This window comes from Oculina patagonica, chromosome 1 (genome assembly GCF_052425735.1).
Source record: "Oculina patagonica isolate OP01 chromosome 1, crgOcupat, whole genome shotgun sequence".
NCBI lineage: Eukaryota > Metazoa > Cnidaria > Anthozoa > Scleractinia > Oculinidae > Oculina > Oculina patagonica.
The window spans coordinates 45,489,912-45,507,004 of NC_135758.1; the positions used below are offsets into that span (position 1 = coordinate 45,489,912).

The 17,093-nt window shown below is 37.0% G+C and overlaps 2 protein-coding genes across 2 annotated transcripts; one reads left to right on the forward strand and one right to left on the reverse strand.

The window, feature by feature from the left end:
* Positions 1-1,229: 1,229 nt before the first annotated feature.
* Positions 1,230-5,102, reverse strand: LOC144647339 (uncharacterized). The gene is made up of 5 exons (XM_078507137.1): positions 4,787-5,102; positions 4,536-4,685; positions 4,336-4,458; positions 3,093-3,328; positions 1,230-2,513 (listed from the first exon to the last, which is right to left on the reverse strand). The coding sequence occupies exons 1-5, from the start codon at positions 5,100-5,102 to the stop codon at positions 2,148-2,150; spliced, it is 1,191 nt and encodes a 396-aa protein (XP_078363263.1). The 3' UTR covers positions 1,230-2,147.
* Positions 5,103-9,110: 4,008 nt separating this feature from the next.
* On the forward strand, positions 9,111-15,924 carry LOC144634203 (neuronal calcium sensor 1-like). Its single transcript, XM_078493106.1, has 8 exons — positions 9,111-9,265; positions 9,401-9,425; positions 9,669-9,717; positions 12,644-12,733; positions 12,860-12,938; positions 13,616-13,704; positions 14,048-14,125; positions 14,593-15,924. Exons 1-8 carry the CDS (start codon positions 9,202-9,204, stop codon positions 14,710-14,712), a joined length of 594 nt encoding a protein of 197 aa, XP_078349232.1. The 5' UTR covers positions 9,111-9,201; the 3' UTR covers positions 14,713-15,924.
* The last annotated feature ends 1,169 nt before the right edge of the window (positions 15,925-17,093 follow it).

Sequence of the window (17,093 nt, forward strand, 5' to 3'; positions counted from 1 at the left end):
GTAGAACCCCGGTAACTCGCATTCTAAAGGGAAACGAAAAAAAAAAAGGTCGAGTTAGCGGGGTTTCGAGTTATCGCGGTCAATTGACTATTCAATTTGTTCAAGGGGAGGAGAAGATTTCCGTGACGACCCAAATAACGGCTAACCGCGCACGGCAAGACACAAATCTTTATAAAATCGCTTTACTAATACCTGAACAGAAAATTCAGTTTTAAGATACCTTTTTTTCGTTTAGCTGGGCGTTTATTTTAGCTAATAGAATTTAGGTACCCTATCTAAGGATCACACCGGGAACACATCGCCAAAAGGAACAAAAATGATACCCTATTTAAGGACCGAGAACCTCAAAAACCATACCCTATCGGGCGGCACATACCTATATAGGCCACATATGGGAGTACTCCCCCCCCCCCCCCGGGATTTTTCAGCACTTCAGTATACAGTACGTACAGTGCAAAGCAAACTTTTCTCATCAGAAACTCTCACACTATCATATATTCTTATGATAAGAGTGGAAAATGACTGTCAAATACCTGATCTGTTCGTTGCTCTAATTAAAATCAAATTGCTGTAGTGTTAGTTTAAATCCGATTACACAACAAGATGAGCTAATGGGATAATATTTCAATGGGCATCCGCGGCGGGCTGCAAGAACCAGAATTCGAGTTATCGGGGTAAATTTGACCCAAATTTTGATCAACGGAAACGAAATTTAGTTCGAGTTAGCGGGAAATTCGAGTTATGCAAGTTCGAGTTAACCGAGTAAAAATGACTGAAAAGTGAGGTCAAATCCAAGGGAAATGAAAGTTAGTCCGAGTTAGCGGGATTGTTCGAGTTATCCGAGTTCAAGTTACCGGGGATGTACTGTACACATTTATTGTAAGCTAAAGTTTCGTGTTTAATTCTCAACTGCTGGTTTGTTTTGAGATAAATTACAACTAATCTGAAAGACTTTAATATGTGGCTCGCGTTTAGGCCTTTCTATCCCTAGATTCGAGCGCTTAAAACAAAACGTCACCGCTGCCGAAATAGACAACCACAATTTACTTGCCTATCTGATGATCACAACGCGTATTTCTTTTTTAAAATATATAATGTGTTTTTTTTTTCGCTAAAACTATGGTAACATGCTTACAATTGTCAAACGAAACATATTACTGTAACATACACAGTTTCGGATCCAGAGTTAGTCAAAGGAAGGGAGGAGGGGAGGGGGAGTGAAATAAAGACGCGCCCTTCTTTCATCCAATAAAGGGTTACCAGAAAAAGTTTCAGCCTTTCAGGAATAAGAGGGGGTGGCCCCCCGGTTCCCTAGTTCATCAGTGATGCATTTGTGTATATACATGATACGCATACCTTTGGATGAGTGAAGAAACGTTGACCCTGTGAAAAGCATAAACCATGAACGATAACACCGAATGGGATTCTGGGTAGACAGCATTAGAAAGCTCTGCAATACTCCATTTATTTATAATCAAGATTTTTCTTTCTTTGAGAGCTTTAAGAGTAGCATGATTTATGCAACAATGGCTTATCATAATGTTCATTCTGTCACAGACAATGATTATTTTTCTCCGATTTCCCAGTAAACATTTGGGTCGCATCGTTTATGGTTTATGCTTTTCATTGGTCAACGTTTGTTCAATCAGGTACGTGTACACAAAAGCTAATTTTCTACTATTATAATGAAATCATATTTACAGTGTACAATCTATGTCCAAGCGAGGCGAAGGGGCGATCGCTTGATTTTTATTTTGTGCTACTTTGTAATTTGATGTCACAATGGACAATGAACAGATGGAACTCAAAATTGAACAATCACGGTCAATTGGGAAATATTCTCTAAAATAAAAAGCAAAGACCCTCGGAAAAACCCCAAAAAAGCACCAAATATACATGCACCAGAAAAGATGCTCTACATCAATAATGAGTGACTGGGATTCAGCTTTTAAAAAAGCTAAAACAATTAAAAAATCTATTGACTAAAGTAATCTATCCAAAGTATCGACTAATATACCAAAACATGCCGGATACTCAGTTAGAAAATCCAAGACCCAGAAAGCTATGTTCTACAATATACAGACGATTCTCTAAATACAAATAGCCTGACCTAGCTCGCTTAACAATTAAAGATTCGTCTGTTAATCTTATCGCAATCCTGCACTGATCAGTCTGTTGTTGTAAGCACCATGGCCATTGACGTTGAACGCAACTCCCCCAAATTGTGAACTTGAAGTTGCTGTTCGGAAGAAAGGAGAGACGGAATCACCGCACCAATGCTCACATCCTTTATAACAGTTGTTGGTATACCCAGCAACGAAGAAACCAGAATAAAATGGGTGATCACAGATCATTAGCTGATATTCATAACTCGTGTCTGCTACGCCTCGCCCTATCCACAGTTCCGGTAACTGAGTTCCGTAATTTTCCGCGGCAACAAGAGTGGAACTGAGTTTGTAGGTGAAAATGGCTTTGTCTCCTGTGGTTTCGTCCACAAACATGATCTCACGAAACTGCAACGAAAGGGAAAAAAATAATTCAAGTTGCCCTTATTAAACACACAATTTACAAGTAATTTACAATTTAAGAGAAGTAATATTCATCACGTCACAAGCCTAAAAAGAAAAAACTGGGTCCTGACGGGAATCTAGCCAATGACCTCCCAAACAAAGGGGAGGCGCTCTAACCACTGAGCAGTACGGAGAGACTCACTTAGTTCAAAAGTGATACGCGTCACTAACGAGCTTACAATTTCTTTTTTCATCACTACTGATATAGTACGCTATTGACATTGCTGATTCCAGCAGTAAAACAAGCATATTTCCCCTTTGAAGCTTCGCTTCTCGGGCCAACCGCAGGGTAACTGTCAGCCGATAGTTCCTGGACAGAAACACTCTATTGTTTAATACTAAGGACAGCTGAAAAGGGAAGGAAAACTCGCTCTCGTTTATTGCATAGTAGAAGGTTACCTCTTGCTATTCATTTAATATAATATTTTTTAAATACTACAAGCTCAGAAACAATCAGGTCCGTGGAGGCATGAATGGCATTCTAACCAAAAACAGGGGAAACATTAGACGCGTGATATTTACCGGGATGTAGTTACAGTCCGTTCTGTAACCGTTCGTACCATAAGGCAGATTCTCCTCATACGTCACTTCCGTTTTCAGATTCACTTTGTCGTCGGTTGAGTAACACATTGTCCAGCCCCCGCCAAATGACGTCATATCACAGTACACCAATACACTGAGCCCATTCTCCGGTTGTACGTGGTACATTCCATCACGAGCATGCGGGAATACGTCTTTTATCTCCTTGCAGCTCGTTCCTTTATCGTATAGGAGAAAACAAGTGCCAAGATGGTGAATATTGGTCAGGTTCTTTTAGGGGTGTTTGTGGTTCGCAATGAAGCCTTCGACGAAGGTCCATAACCACGAGCGGGCAAGATAGCCTTTTTCCTCGCTCCCTGCACCCACCCCCTGGGGCTTTCCACAAGTTGCTCGGCAACTTTTTGGCAACTTTTCGTATTTCGAGCAACGTTTTCCCCTTTAAGCAACTTTTATCCTTTCGAGCAACTTGTTGCATTTTGAGTAATTTCTAGACCGGTACCGAAGATCTCTGAAGATTGTTCGAGTGTTGTCCGAAGGCCAACCGAACGTTTCCGAAGATTAACAAAGTTTCCGAAGATTTTTGTGAAACATCCAAAGACGTTTCGACTTTCAACTCATTCACCATTAAAATAATTTATTTCAAAATTAGTCAGCAAATATGACGTCTTCACGATTTTTCTCAGTGAAAGAAATCATTGTAATTTAACAAATTTTTGCCTTAAAATGTTATTTAGATACTTCTGTTGCAGAGAAATTGCATGAAACCGCTTAGAAATCTTACCTTCAAAAGGAAATAAGCATTTATTTGGAGAAATTTTCTTGATAAAAAGCAGCGGTTTGGATTTTGGTGGGCAACTTTCGAGCATCTTTTTAAACCAAAAGCAACTTTTTTAGATTTTTGGAGAAACTTACGAGCACCTTTTTCAGAAATTTCGAGCAACTTGTGGGAAGCCCTACCCACTCCCTCGTGCTTTAAGTTCTCTTGCGATTCTTTTCCTAACCTGCGATCGGGAGTTCTTTCCTCCCGCCGCGAAAAAAAAGGCCCGATTGCATGTTATTCTTTGCCCGCATTCAACAACAGAACAACAATACGAGGAACTAAATAGGGAAAATGTGAACAGCTTAACACAAGTGCAACAGCAGAATAAGTACTCCTTTGCCAAGCCTTTGATCTGCATCACTGAAATATGAAAAATTTGTTTGAATGACATGAAAATCTGCTTGCCTGTCATAGATGAGTCACAGTGGGTACCAGTCCACCCTCCATTACACAGACACGTGTAGTTCACGTGACCATTCACACACGAAGCACCATTCTGGCAGCGATGCCGGATGCAAAAATCTGCAACTAGAAATCGCAACACATGAGTGAAGCACTGTTTCACAGTTAAAATAGGACTCAAATGAAGCATTACCAAACCGTACCTTCTGTGTTCATGTCACAGTAAGCCAAGATAACATTTCCAGAACCACTGGGATCCAACCACGAATTACTGCTGACCGCTTGTCCTCCTTCATTTGCTTTGATTTCCTTGCATGACTGAGCTGTCAGCGCGGGAATGGAACCTAGTTGCTCTGATGAGATTAAAAAGAGTGTAATTCAACAATATTAGCCTGCACCTTAGATGAAATCTTCACAAATAATTCACACTGATTTATAACCACATTAACTTTACTTCTGTGTGCTCCACGCTTCACGTAGAATCGATCTGGATCTGACACAAATTGTTCTGGTTTAGCCTCCTTGGTTCTGTTGTTCATCTCGCAGATATTTGTCTTCATAACATAATTGTAGCTCTGGCATCTGTCTTCATAATGACAATCTACTAAGCATCCAAATGCAGTTGGCGACACGAGAGACTTGAATGTGAAACCTTTCAACGCTTTCCCATAGATTGGTTGCTGTGCCGGACACTGGTCAGCGGCTTCACCATGACACTTCCAGGAAAGCGCCAGAAAAAACAAAACTGCAAACAACTGAGTTGGACGCATTGCAAATGGAGTGAGGACAAATATCCTGCAAAGGAAAGACATTCGTATTTCCTTAGTTCAGTATTGGTAAATTTCTCAATGATTAGATGATCACATTAGCTACGACAAGCTCCTGTTAATAGCCTTTTTCACCTCGATCTCGAAAATATAAAACTATTAGAAGAAAAAACTACATGGCGTTATGTGCAAAAGGAAAACGATTTTGATTTTTTAAGCCTTGCCTGGCTATGTTTGATTTTTGTGGCACATAATTTTTTTTTGTTACATGTAACTGCGAAATTAAAGTTGAATGAGATGATCAAGATGAGATCAATTATTTTAAATTTCCTTGGTCAGTTAATCACCAGAGCGTGGTTTTTGCTGTTGGAAAACAACGCTTTCTACTGCGAGCGACAAACCAATGAGGCATGGATTATGATAAAACTTAACAACTGATTTCTATACAATTTTTTCGCATTTATTGTTTTAAAAACAAAAGCATGCTTAACTGTTAGATTGGACTAAAGTTAATCAGTTTTCAAAGTAAGCTTGTTACCTGCGAAGAATCGTGTCAATCGAAATTAAAAAATTGACGGAACCCCCCACATATTTACACAATATTCCTGTTACTGGAAGGGAAAATAAGCCAAGAAAATTATTAAAAAGATAGGTATATGTTCGTGACCGAGAATACCACAAATGTAACTTCTCTTAAGTAATTCAAGTTGGCAGGTTGTGAAAATGCAGAGCTTGATCAGCTCAGAATGCTTACGGTTGGACTTATTTCTAATTACTTCTACCGGTATGCCAAAACAAAGTTAAGTTTAACTTACTTTTGTTTGATAGCGCTTTGTACAAATGATTTGATTTTATTCCTGTTGTGTTTTTAAAAACTACGAAAACTGAGAAAATAAACAAATTTAAATTGTATTAGGGGAACTTTTTCCCGTATTTTAGAACACTAAAAATATAAATTAATGCATCTTTATTTTAAAACTGAACTTTTATATAAAGATATGACTTGAGTTGGGTTTCGTGATAACTTGTGGAAACCTCGCTCATGCAAAAGTCAAAAGAATGAATTATTCAAATTGGCAAACTGAGTTCATAAATGTTATATGAAGAAATCTTCTTGCGTTCGAATAATCTTTATAATCTTTGGTGTTGAGAACTGAATAAAAAACTCAAAATAGTTTTCCTTTGAAATTTAATTTTTGCTGTGTGACGGTCGATCTATTTTTGGGCCAGGCTCGATATCCAGATTTGGTACACACCAAAGTGATGTCAGATTTCGCAACCTAAGACAACAAATAACTTATCTAACTTTGTTTTTCTGAATTACAAGTTCACATTCAATATTTTATTAGCACACCATATCACGGAAGTTGATAATGCGTTATAAACTTCCGCAGTAACTGATTTTTTACAATTGCGAATTTACAATCAAGTTCTTTCTTGTATTTTCTGTTTGCCGTACAACATTAACTGTTTATCAGCATAACGGATAACAAAACTTCTGAAGATAACTGATACATTTTTACAATTACAAATTTACAATCAAGTTCTTTCTTACATTTTCTGTTTTCCACATAAGATTAACTTAAATGTAAATTAAACACTGAGTTTTGCTGTGTTTTACATGCTCAGTGAATAAATAGAACACGATAATGTCAGAGCCTTAATAGAAGTTTACCCACAGAATCGATGGCTTTAAAGGAGCTACATCACGGAAAACGCATCTTAAAAAAAACTGGCAAGTTTTTTCAAGTTTGTTGTTCGTAATCCATCTTAATCTTCGTCAGTTGAAATTATCCAGACCCTTAATTATTTTTTTATACTATATATATGTTTTTCCTTTTGTAAATATTTAAGGTAAAATAAAGTTTGTTGTTGTTGTTGTTTTCGCGTTTTTGTTACTCCTTTAATGCTTTTTATTATAGTGGACTACAATTTTGAGGTTTCCTTCAATTTAGAAGTAATCAGAAAAGTGGCTTAAAATGTTGTAACACTGCTTCGTTAAGGACTCGTGTATAAACAAATCCAAGTAAATATGCGAACGATCAATCTAAGCGAAATATATTTCCTTACCTACATAGTGCACAGTCTCTTCTTTTCTGGCTTCACCAAAATGATAACTTGTAATGTTCATGAAAAAGAAAAAAGAAAGAACTTTAAACATTATCCCCCGTCTACTCTATTGAAAATTTTTGACAGTTTTTCAGTGTCAAGCTGTATTTGTGTAACACTTTTGAAAACGTACACCTATTAATCATTAACGAAAGGAAAGGCTTCCTTGCGTTTTGTTTGCGTTGACAACGAGAAGGAAAACTTAGGTGATGGAAAAACCTATTCAATCACCTTTTTGTGTGATGGTTTCAAATGATAGGCATGCTGAACTGATCGCGTATCAGATACAACCTTTTTTACATTAGTTAAATTCAGTGTTCCAATGTTCGTTTTTCAGTTATGTGTCAGCTGCAAAGTAATTGAAGCCTCGAGATGTGTTCTCACAGATTTAATTAGAATGCGATTAAGGAGGCTTCCAGGGCACTATGATTCGCTTCGTGATAGGTAATTGTTTCATTCGCTCGCAAACAATTGCCAAAAGCCAAGTGGGAGTTAATTAGGCATACAAACTACATCCTCGGATTGTAGTAAATTTTCAAAGTATAGTTTTTCTTCTCGTAGTTTGTTTTTGCAAAAGTAACATGGGTTCCACCTGAATGATGCAAGCTATTGATAATAATTGAGCTAATAAATCTCAATTTGTCTTCTTTATTTTTTCTCTTTTGTATCACAAGGTTATTGCTGTTAGGTACATCTCAAAAGTATCCATATCATCGCATAGTATCGATTTATACATCCAACGTTCGGTATTAGTACGTAAGTAAGTTTATAAAAAAAGTATTTATTTTCTGCGGGTGACACTAAATAGCGGAGCTAACAAAACTGTGGTTCTCCGAATTACAATTTACAATTAACAATTGGGCTACGAGCCCGAGTTTTCTGTGAGCGAATAGTTATCAAGGCGCAGCCGAGTTGACTATTCGAAAACGAGGATGAGGAGTCTTAGGGCCTGTTTACATGATTCCGGAATGACTTTCATTCCGGAACGAAACTCGTTCCGGAATGAAGTTCGTTCTGCATTTACAGACAGAGTCGACCGGTTCAACCAAAGGCATTTTCACGTGCGCGGTTTCCGCGCGAGATCAAAACAAGGTGCGCATGTTTCGCGCGAGATCAAAACAAGATGGCGCATGTTTCGCGCAAACATGTTTTGTGCCTTGCCGTCGCAATTTTAACGAGTAATTTGACCATAGAGCTGCTTCTTTGGCTAAACAGTATTGCTTTATTTTTTCACTCTGAATAATTAGTCCGTATGCGGAGTTGCGATTCACGGAGAAATGTTTTGTTAATACCAGAAATGTCATTCCAGAAGAAACTCACGAAAACGGATGAACTCATCCGGTGATATTCGTCTCGGTATCATGTAAACAGATAAGAGAAATGTATGGGGAGGGAACCGCCGGTGAAAGTCATCCGGAATCATGTAAACAGGCCCTTATTGTTAAATAGAAAACAATGGGAGAACCAATCAGATTCTCGGACACCACTGAGTTTCTGCTATAAATTAATAAAATAAAGTTGCTCTGATAAGAAAAACTACAACACTCAGTAAGCTATAAAATGGTATTACAACTTGTTATATCACATACACTAGAAAACACGAACCGATACAACGAAGCAGTCAAACGGTGCACCTATTTTATACAAGAAAAGACGTGGCCCTGCCTTTTTCGGTTTCTCGTTCCAGTTCATAGTTCCTCCCCTTGCCTCTGCCTGCAAATTCATCATAATTGTGCAAAATGCCATTTTTTATTGAATTTGCTTAAACTGACAATAAAAATATTTTCAAGTCTCATGTATGTACTAAGCGACGTCTTACAGCCGCCTATTATATAACGTGATTTCTGATTGGCTGCCGTCCCAAACGCATCGCCCGATAGCACCCTGCGGCATTCTGGGTAGTCTAACTAAAGATGGCGGTCAATTTGTGGAGTTGTGGTTTCAGGTGATAAAGATGTGCTGCTAACTTTAGTTAACAACTGTTCTCGTCATCATGGGACACAAAGGGAGTAAGCTAACTCAGGATGAAATGCGAGAGCTGCTAAAAGCCACGTATTGTAAGTTCTGAGCTCCAATGATTACCTTGCTGTCAGTGTCATACAATTTGTGTATAGTGTTTGATTTGGTAAGCATTCTTGGTGGTTGTTTACTTTAGCGCTAATTCAGAATGTATTTTGTTTTCCTTCCTTCAGTCGATAAAAAGGAATTACAAAAGTGGTAAGTATGGGACTATTATTTAGAAACGCACTTTCAATGGTAATGTTTTGTTATTGTAATGACCATGAGTTTAGTAAGCTCTTGTCAACAATCCGTGCTCCCGTTAATTGTTTTCAGTAAACTTAAGCTTATATCTTGTGTTTTCGGTATTGAATAAATTGCTAGTAAGTCCGACACTCTTGAAATATAGCAATTTGTTTGTAATTGCAGCCATTTTCCCTTTCTGATTGCCTTGTTTTGCAGGTATCGAGACTTTATGAAGGATTGCCCTTCCGGCGAGCTCAGACAAGAGGTCAGTATTCGCTGATTACTCAACTGTAAACTTGTTATCTTTAACATTTGTGTTCAACGACGAGAATTTGTAAACTTCGTTCTTTTTTTGACTTTCACCTCTTATTCAGTCCGTTGTGCCACTTAAAAATTGTTCGATTTGTGCGAAAATCTTTTATTCAAGTGCAAGTTTATGATGAAATGTCACGAAACCCTAATAATACAAGTACGTTGCTTTACCCAATTACTGTAATTACATGCGTCTCTTTTAAACAACAAATGCGTTCGATAGATTTGTCTTCAAGAATACTGAAGCAGTCTTTTTAATTGACAAGTTTTCGCACTGAACGTTTGGTTTTCTTATTGTACTTCTTGCCTTTATATTAATTTGCCTTTCTTGCCTTCAAACAATACTGTAATCCTACTGTATCTCGAAATCTTCGTTTACCGAATGCAAATTTAACAATGGAGCAAATTAAATTCACAGATAAAACTATCAGCTTATTTATATCACGTAATTTAAGTACGCTGCACGTAAAATGGACAATTTAATGTTGTACAGTTTTGTATAAAAATTGTGTTGATAAAAACTAAAAAATTCATTTGTCAATATGCAGTGTTTTCCCTCTATTTATTTACCTTCTCCATGTCTCTGCTACACGTAATGTGCATTTTAAGTGGTTAATTTATTATTTATTTTTTCAAAAACCTAAAAATATTGATAACATGCAAAGTTACTTTATCTAAAATCATGACTTTATTGTTGGAAATTGTCACTAATTTTTATCTGTAAGATTTTTTTATGTAAATTTCACTAAATTTAACAGAAAAATAATTATTTCACTTGCATGGGGCACCTGAGAGAACCTGCCTGTTTTATTTTTTTTTGCTACTTGCATATTTATAAACATGGTCATTATGGCCTCTGCAATATTTTTTCTGCCAAAAAGCAGACCTGTCCTTTTTTCAATATTAGGGTAAAAAATTTAAATGAGGATAGTATATTTTGGGCTTAAAAAGATTAAAAAGATAAAATGTACCTTTGTAGAAGTTTTATCTTGTCTTCAAAATAATCTTTTATCCAAGATGATTATTAGTAAATTTATTAGTAAATTTATGCATAGAAATGTTTCTCAAGGATTTTTCACTGTTTCAGTTTTGTTAATGGTGTGTTAAACTTTGTCTTCTATGGATACATTTTCAGCTGTTTTGCTGTTGTAACTTTTGCCCTGTTGATAATGTTTACCACAAACAGAAACTGTGTATGAATTTTGACTTTGAGAAATCAAATTAGAAACAATTACTGTACTGTGAACAGTTTGGTCTTAGCATTATTCTTGACTAGCAGGTTAACAAAAACAATATTGCATAATAAATGTCAGTCAATTTTCTTTCCCCAGATAATGAATTGTCAAATGTTTTCAATATAATATTTGGTTTAGAGCATGCAACATTAATTCAAGATATGTTTACCACAGTAATTAAATCTTGACATAGGCGAACAGTGAATATCAGAAGTGTAGATACCTTGTACAACGCTGTAAGATTGTAGATACATGATCTACATCTATTCCTATAAGATTATAGATACATGGTATCTCTACATCATTAGTTTTGAGAATTTTTTGCATGTTCATGGCTCAAGACTAACTTTTTAACTTACTGGTTTATTGGCTAGTGAAATGCCAGATTTTACTAGCCAAAAGTAATTTTTCACAAGTCGGATATATTGATTTCTATCAAGAACTGTTGACTTTTCTGAGTTTTTCACTAGCCAAATGGCTAGTAGGAATGCTAAACCTAGTAGCCAAAACCTAAGTTTTAGTAGTCTTTGGCCAGTTGGCTACCGTTAGTCTTAAGCCCTGCGTGTTTGTAAGCCTACTTGTTGTCAGGAAAAATTATAATATTGAACTACAGTTGTAACATGTGCCAGTACTACAAATAAATGAAATGAGACACTGTGAATTCTGAATGGCCACTGAAAAAAATTCAGTGGCTCAGGTGGGACTCGAACCCACGACCTTCGGGTTACATGACCACTGATCTACCATCTGAGCTACAAAGCCACAGATGGGAACAGCGCATGAGTGAATCCCATATGAACTTACATGTGGAGAGGAGTTTCCTGCAACAAACATGTGGAACATGTATTACATGTGAAGAACAAATAAATCTCATTTCATTTATTTGTAATATGACTGAGGATGATTCTAAACAAGAATGTGCCAATATTATTTTCAGAGTACAACATGTACATATATGTTTTGTGTCTTCTTCTGCTTGTATTTCATTGCATTTTCCATTAACACAGGTTTTCACACTTTGCTATAAAAAAAAGACCACTGCTATTTGTCAATCTGTCTTGCACAGTGCACAGGTCTATAATCCTGCACGTTTACCTGTTTGTTTGCATACTCGTCGGCCTAAGTTAATTCTTAACCCCTTCCTTCTATGAAGCATGCTTTTCAAATGTAATTATGACAACATGTACACTGTATTGCATACATACATGTTCAGGATCTGCAATGATCCACCACTGAGTGACATGTGCATACAGTTCATGGGTTGCAAATAATTTTTTCCCTTGAAAGGACATACGTCTGACCAAGTCACCATTTTGATGGGACAAAACAAAAGTGAGGTCAGACATCATCTGAACCTACTAATTTAATGCGTTGTCAGCGCAGAACATTGTTGTTTGCGCTGAAAAGCAAAAAAAATAGATATCCCCACATAATATTTCTGTCCTACCACAGTTGGAATTTCTTTGGACGTTGGCAAATTGTGGTTGGCCGGTGTCCGATGTCCGACTGTTATTTGCAGCCCTGCAGTTGTACACTGTATGTAAAATACTATGTGTTGGTACTGTACAATGTAGGAGGCTGCTGGGAGTGGTCTTAAATTATTCTGCACTGCAGTCCCGTAATAATTCCTCTTTTTTTATTTAGGAATTTCAAAAAATCTACCAGCAGTTTTTTCCATTTGGTGATCCTTCAAAGTTTGCAGCCTTTGTGTTTAAAGTTTTTGACAAAAATTCTGTAAGTATTTTGTTGTTATTGTTGTTGTTGTTGTTAACTTGTTTTGATTAATATTTTCCTTACCAGGTACATGTAAAGCTTTGTCTTACTTGTAAGCTCAGCCATTTCCCTTTCTTTATTTTTCAGGATGGTTCAATTAACTTCACAGAGTTTATAACTGCATTATCGATTACTTCCAGAGGAAGTTTAGATGAAAAATTGGAGTGTAAGTTTTAACTCTCACAGTCCTTAATGTTACACTGTATTAAAGTCAAAGTATGCAGCTATTTTGAAAAGGTTGTTGTACGGAAGCATTAAAGTTAAAGGTAAAGCCTGCTGTGGAGCATGTAAAAGTTGGCAGGTGGCCCATACTGATAGAGCTTGTCCTGGTGTTGTAGGAGTGTTTCTATTCCCCCACTGGATGGGATCGTTCTAACATTGTGTTTTGGTGGTTGGTTTTTTTTTTTGTTTGTAAGGGAAGTTATACTAGTCCACTGTTGGATTACCCCCCAAGAGAGAGGCACTATGAGAGTAAAGTGTCTTGCCTAAGGACACAACGCAGTGCCCAGCCAAGGCTAAAACCCAGACGGCTCGACCCATAGTCTGGCACACTAGTAGGAGAAAGTGAAGTTTGATTGTTATGTGATCAAAATGTAATTGTGACACAATTATATTATGGGAATGTGCATTTGAAAAAGGAAAACACTTTCAACACATGATTGTTGCCAGTTGAGACTTCCTTTGCATGTATTTTAGTTTTCTGAACACTGTGATCTGATCTGAATAATTACAGTTTGTAACTGTTACAGTTCTGTATCAGTGTTACATGTACATGTACATGTACGTCATGTATTTTATTAACATATTATTCACATATTATATTCATATATTATCATCCTTCAGGGGCATTTAGTCTTTATGACCTTGACAAAGATGGATACATCACAAGAGATGAAATGCTGAAGATTGTGGAAGCAATTTACTCTATGGTGGTATGTTCTGTTTAAAAAAATTATGTGTGCATTTACAAATGAAACCATTAAGTTAACCAACCTAATACAGTGGAACGTCGATATAACGAAGGGCCAAGGGACTGGCAAAATATGTTCGCTTTAACAAGGTTTCGTTATAATAATATGGAGGTTCTTTTGCATATAGATGGGGAATATCATCGTTATATTGAGGATTTCGCTATATAGAGGTTCGTTAAATCGAGGTTCCACTGTATATTAAATATATCCATGTGCTTACATTTATCTTAAGCTTTTTGTGGTAAATAAAATGTGTGTCTTTTTCTCCCCAGTGTTAAATGTAATGTTCTTTGCAATTTCCTAGGGTAATATAATAGATTTACCAAAAGATGAAGACACTCCTGAAAAAAGAGTAGACAAGATATTTAAACAAATGGACAAGGTGAGAGAATACATACCATTACTTCTGTTTACAAAATATTTGTCACGAGTAAACAGTTGGTGAGACGGATTATGTGTTCTATAGAATTATATTGATAACTAGCTGCCCTCAACTTATACCGCTGTTAGACCCTAATCGCAAAGATCTTTTCAGAAGATAAGAACAGGATAGCAGGGGCAGGCCTTGTGCAGTTGTTTAAAAAAATTGTCACACTTGAATTGTACCTGTATCAAATGTGAGTCAAGTTTGTCAAACGCTGGCTGTCTACCTGTAGTATTTATTTCATTCCTCAAAAGTCAACACCTCCTAGTGGTGTTTGAGAAACAAACACTTCTCAAACACCACTGAAAGCCATATGAAAACTTGAAACACAAGATTTTTGCCCCCAAGTAGTCTAGGACAGATGCCACCAGTGATAAAAAGCCCTCTTGTTTGCTTACCCATTGTAATTTTTAATGGAATTCTAGAACAAAGATGGAAAGTTAACAATGGAGGAATTTCGTGAAGGTTCCAAGTGTGACCCATGGATAGTACAGGCTTTAGCTATTGATTTACCTCAAGAAGACTTCTCGCAAGCAGATGAATAACTTATAAATAATCGTGTTCACGTGTAGAGGCAGCAAATTAGCACCACGATCTCACAATAATATTCTTATTCTACAAAGCCAACATTTCCTGGCACATTAGCTGTGGTCTTAATACTTAGTGTTTAAACTGGTGCTCAGTTAAAACTTCTTTATTCATGTTGAGCATGTTTCAGGAATGAGCTGTGCTTAGGTAGAGATATGCCCAGGGGATGGAGGGAGGTACAGTCTATGACCAGTGATGGGGTGGAGTTCTTATGAAAGAGGAAAGCTTTTGAAGTTTTCCATGAAAGGAGCATACTCAGGATGTTAATGTGGGGGTTTAATCCCATTAATCCCAGGGGAGGCTGACCTACTCAGGACAGGGGTATGCTCTGGAGAGCAGGTCAACCCCCTCCTCCAGCTATGCCTCTATGGAGGGGTAATCCCCTATGCACGGAGAGAAGAAATATTTTGGCAAGATGGGTATGCCCAGGGAGAAGAAATGAATGTTGAAGTTTTAAGTGTGCAACTAAATGGTGCTTACAGTAGAGTGAGATGGTTCGTATTAATTTTTTTTTAACTTAGTAAGCCGAGAATTTACATGTACTGTAGTGAATGTGTGGCTTGATTTGTCTTCAAATGCACCTCACCCCTCGTTATGGTATTTATATTTTGATGAAGTGAATTTTGTACAAAGCTAGTTACAATATAGCAGAAGCTGACAGCAACACTGGGTTTTCTTGTTGTGAAGTTTGATGTAAGAAATTCATTTACGTGAGCGGTAAAATAAGTTATTATTTATGATCACCCCTCATATAACAGGTGTATATTTCTTGTATTTCACTAGTTGTTATTCTCCAAGTGTGTAAAGAATTATTATTTAGTAAATATAGAAGGATGTAGTGATGTAGTTATCAATCTCTTTTCTTGGTCTAGTATTTTATAACCAAATTGGTGCTTGAATTTTGGCGCTATCGCCAGACATTTTATGGCATTTTTTTACGTTCATGTATTATTTCATGGACAGTGATTTTTTTACGTATCAATATGCGCTAGGGAATTGCGAGCAGGTTTTCAATGTCGGACAGAAATGTAATATTAACTGTACAACCTGTATTTGCTTTGAGAAAAAAACAAAACAATCTGTACAAAAGTATTTAGCTGTGTAGACGTCTGTTTTAGTTGCTAGACAGTGATGTTTTATCCAAACTAATAAAAGTGGTTATTTCCTTCTGTATGTTTATTAATTGTATTTTTTCGGACGTTGGTCTGTAAGTTTAGACGCTATGGTATGCCTGCCGCCAATTGGTCAGGTACGGTCCTTTCTAGGTGGTGGGGGGGGGGGGGGGAGTTCCCCTACATCCACGCTCTGTCTCGTCAATTTTTCGCCCGTGTATGAATTTGCTTAATTTCTCGATTTGTTCAGGATATATGAAAATTTCACACGTGAAATCTAAACTTAATAAAAGAACGGGTGATCGACCTCACATCGAGGAAAACGTTACCTGCGAATTTTTAACCTGGGGTCAATTAAATAAAACATGTACACGAGCAATTTACAAGTGTAACTATTGTTTTAGAGGTTGGTTAATTTAGCGTCTACTATTTACCCATGGGTGTACGCTGACGTATGCCTTCAACCTGAGCGCGCGCGCTGATTAGGATGCGACATGGCACAAGAAAGTGCCACAACTTACAAGTTTTCACACATTTTCTCGATTTTCCTATAAAACTAAACCTCGGGAAAAATAAAGGAATCAGGGTAGCCATAAGTGGTGTGGGCCTTCGTTTAATGTTTGTCTTGCCAAAATCTAGAAAAATGTTTTTTATGGCTGTTACGCTCTCTTATCACAGTGAATTCTGAGAAATTGACTATAGTTAAGAGTTTCGCTGATTGATCTGAGCGCTAAAAATGTTTCAGAAAGGCTTACATAGCAATCACGTGACCTCAGTGGCTACAGGAACCCATACAACAATGAACTGCCACTTTCGAAACGAGTACACGAGTGATGAGATTAGTTAAGTTCTAGAAACTACGTACACCTTAGTACAGCTTTCGAAGTCCTTTAAAATTCCACAATGTTTTTATTTTCAAGTAAAACAGCAATTTGAGTCTCGGCTTGACTCGGAGCTTGACTTTCTTTCACACAATTTATTAGTCGTTCAATGGTCGTTGAAACGAATCTTTACACAGTCGGTACTTAAATTTCATTTAAGTTATTAAGTTTCAGAAGCGAATTTAATTTTCTTGCCTTTATTTGTCAATTATGCGCTGATAATCTCAAATAATCTGGATTTTGTGGGATCCTCAAGGAAAAAGCCGCAAGCAAGCTATTGTTAGTAGCTAATGAAACTAGTGTCTGCGTGGAAAATGTTTCTTAAATTTGCTAAATACGAAAAAG

Bases quoted from the DNA above. Each gene is read 5' to 3' on its own strand.
- LOC144647339 (XM_078507137.1), bottom strand. From the start codon at position 5,102: ATGCGTCCAACTCAGTTGTTTGCAGTTTTGTTTTTTCTGGCGCTTTCC. The intron at 4,686-4,786 runs GTAAAGTTAATG...TAATCTCATCAG, and splicing joins GAAGCGTGGAGCACACAGAA to AGCAACTAGGTTCCATTCCC. The intron at 2,514-3,092 runs GTAAATATCACG...CTTTCGTTGCAG, and splicing joins CGGACTGTAACTACATCCCG to TTTCGTGAGATCATGTTTGT.
- LOC144634203 (XM_078493106.1), top strand. From the start codon at position 9,202: ATGGGACACAAAGGGAGTAAGCTAACTCAGGATGAAATGCGAGAGCTG. The intron at 12,939-13,615 runs GTAAGTTTTAAC...ATCATCCTTCAG, and splicing joins TTTAGATGAAAAATTGGAGT to GGGCATTTAGTCTTTATGAC. The intron at 14,126-14,592 runs GTGAGAGAATAC...ATGGAATTCTAG, and splicing joins TATTTAAACAAATGGACAAG to AACAAAGATGGAAAGTTAAC.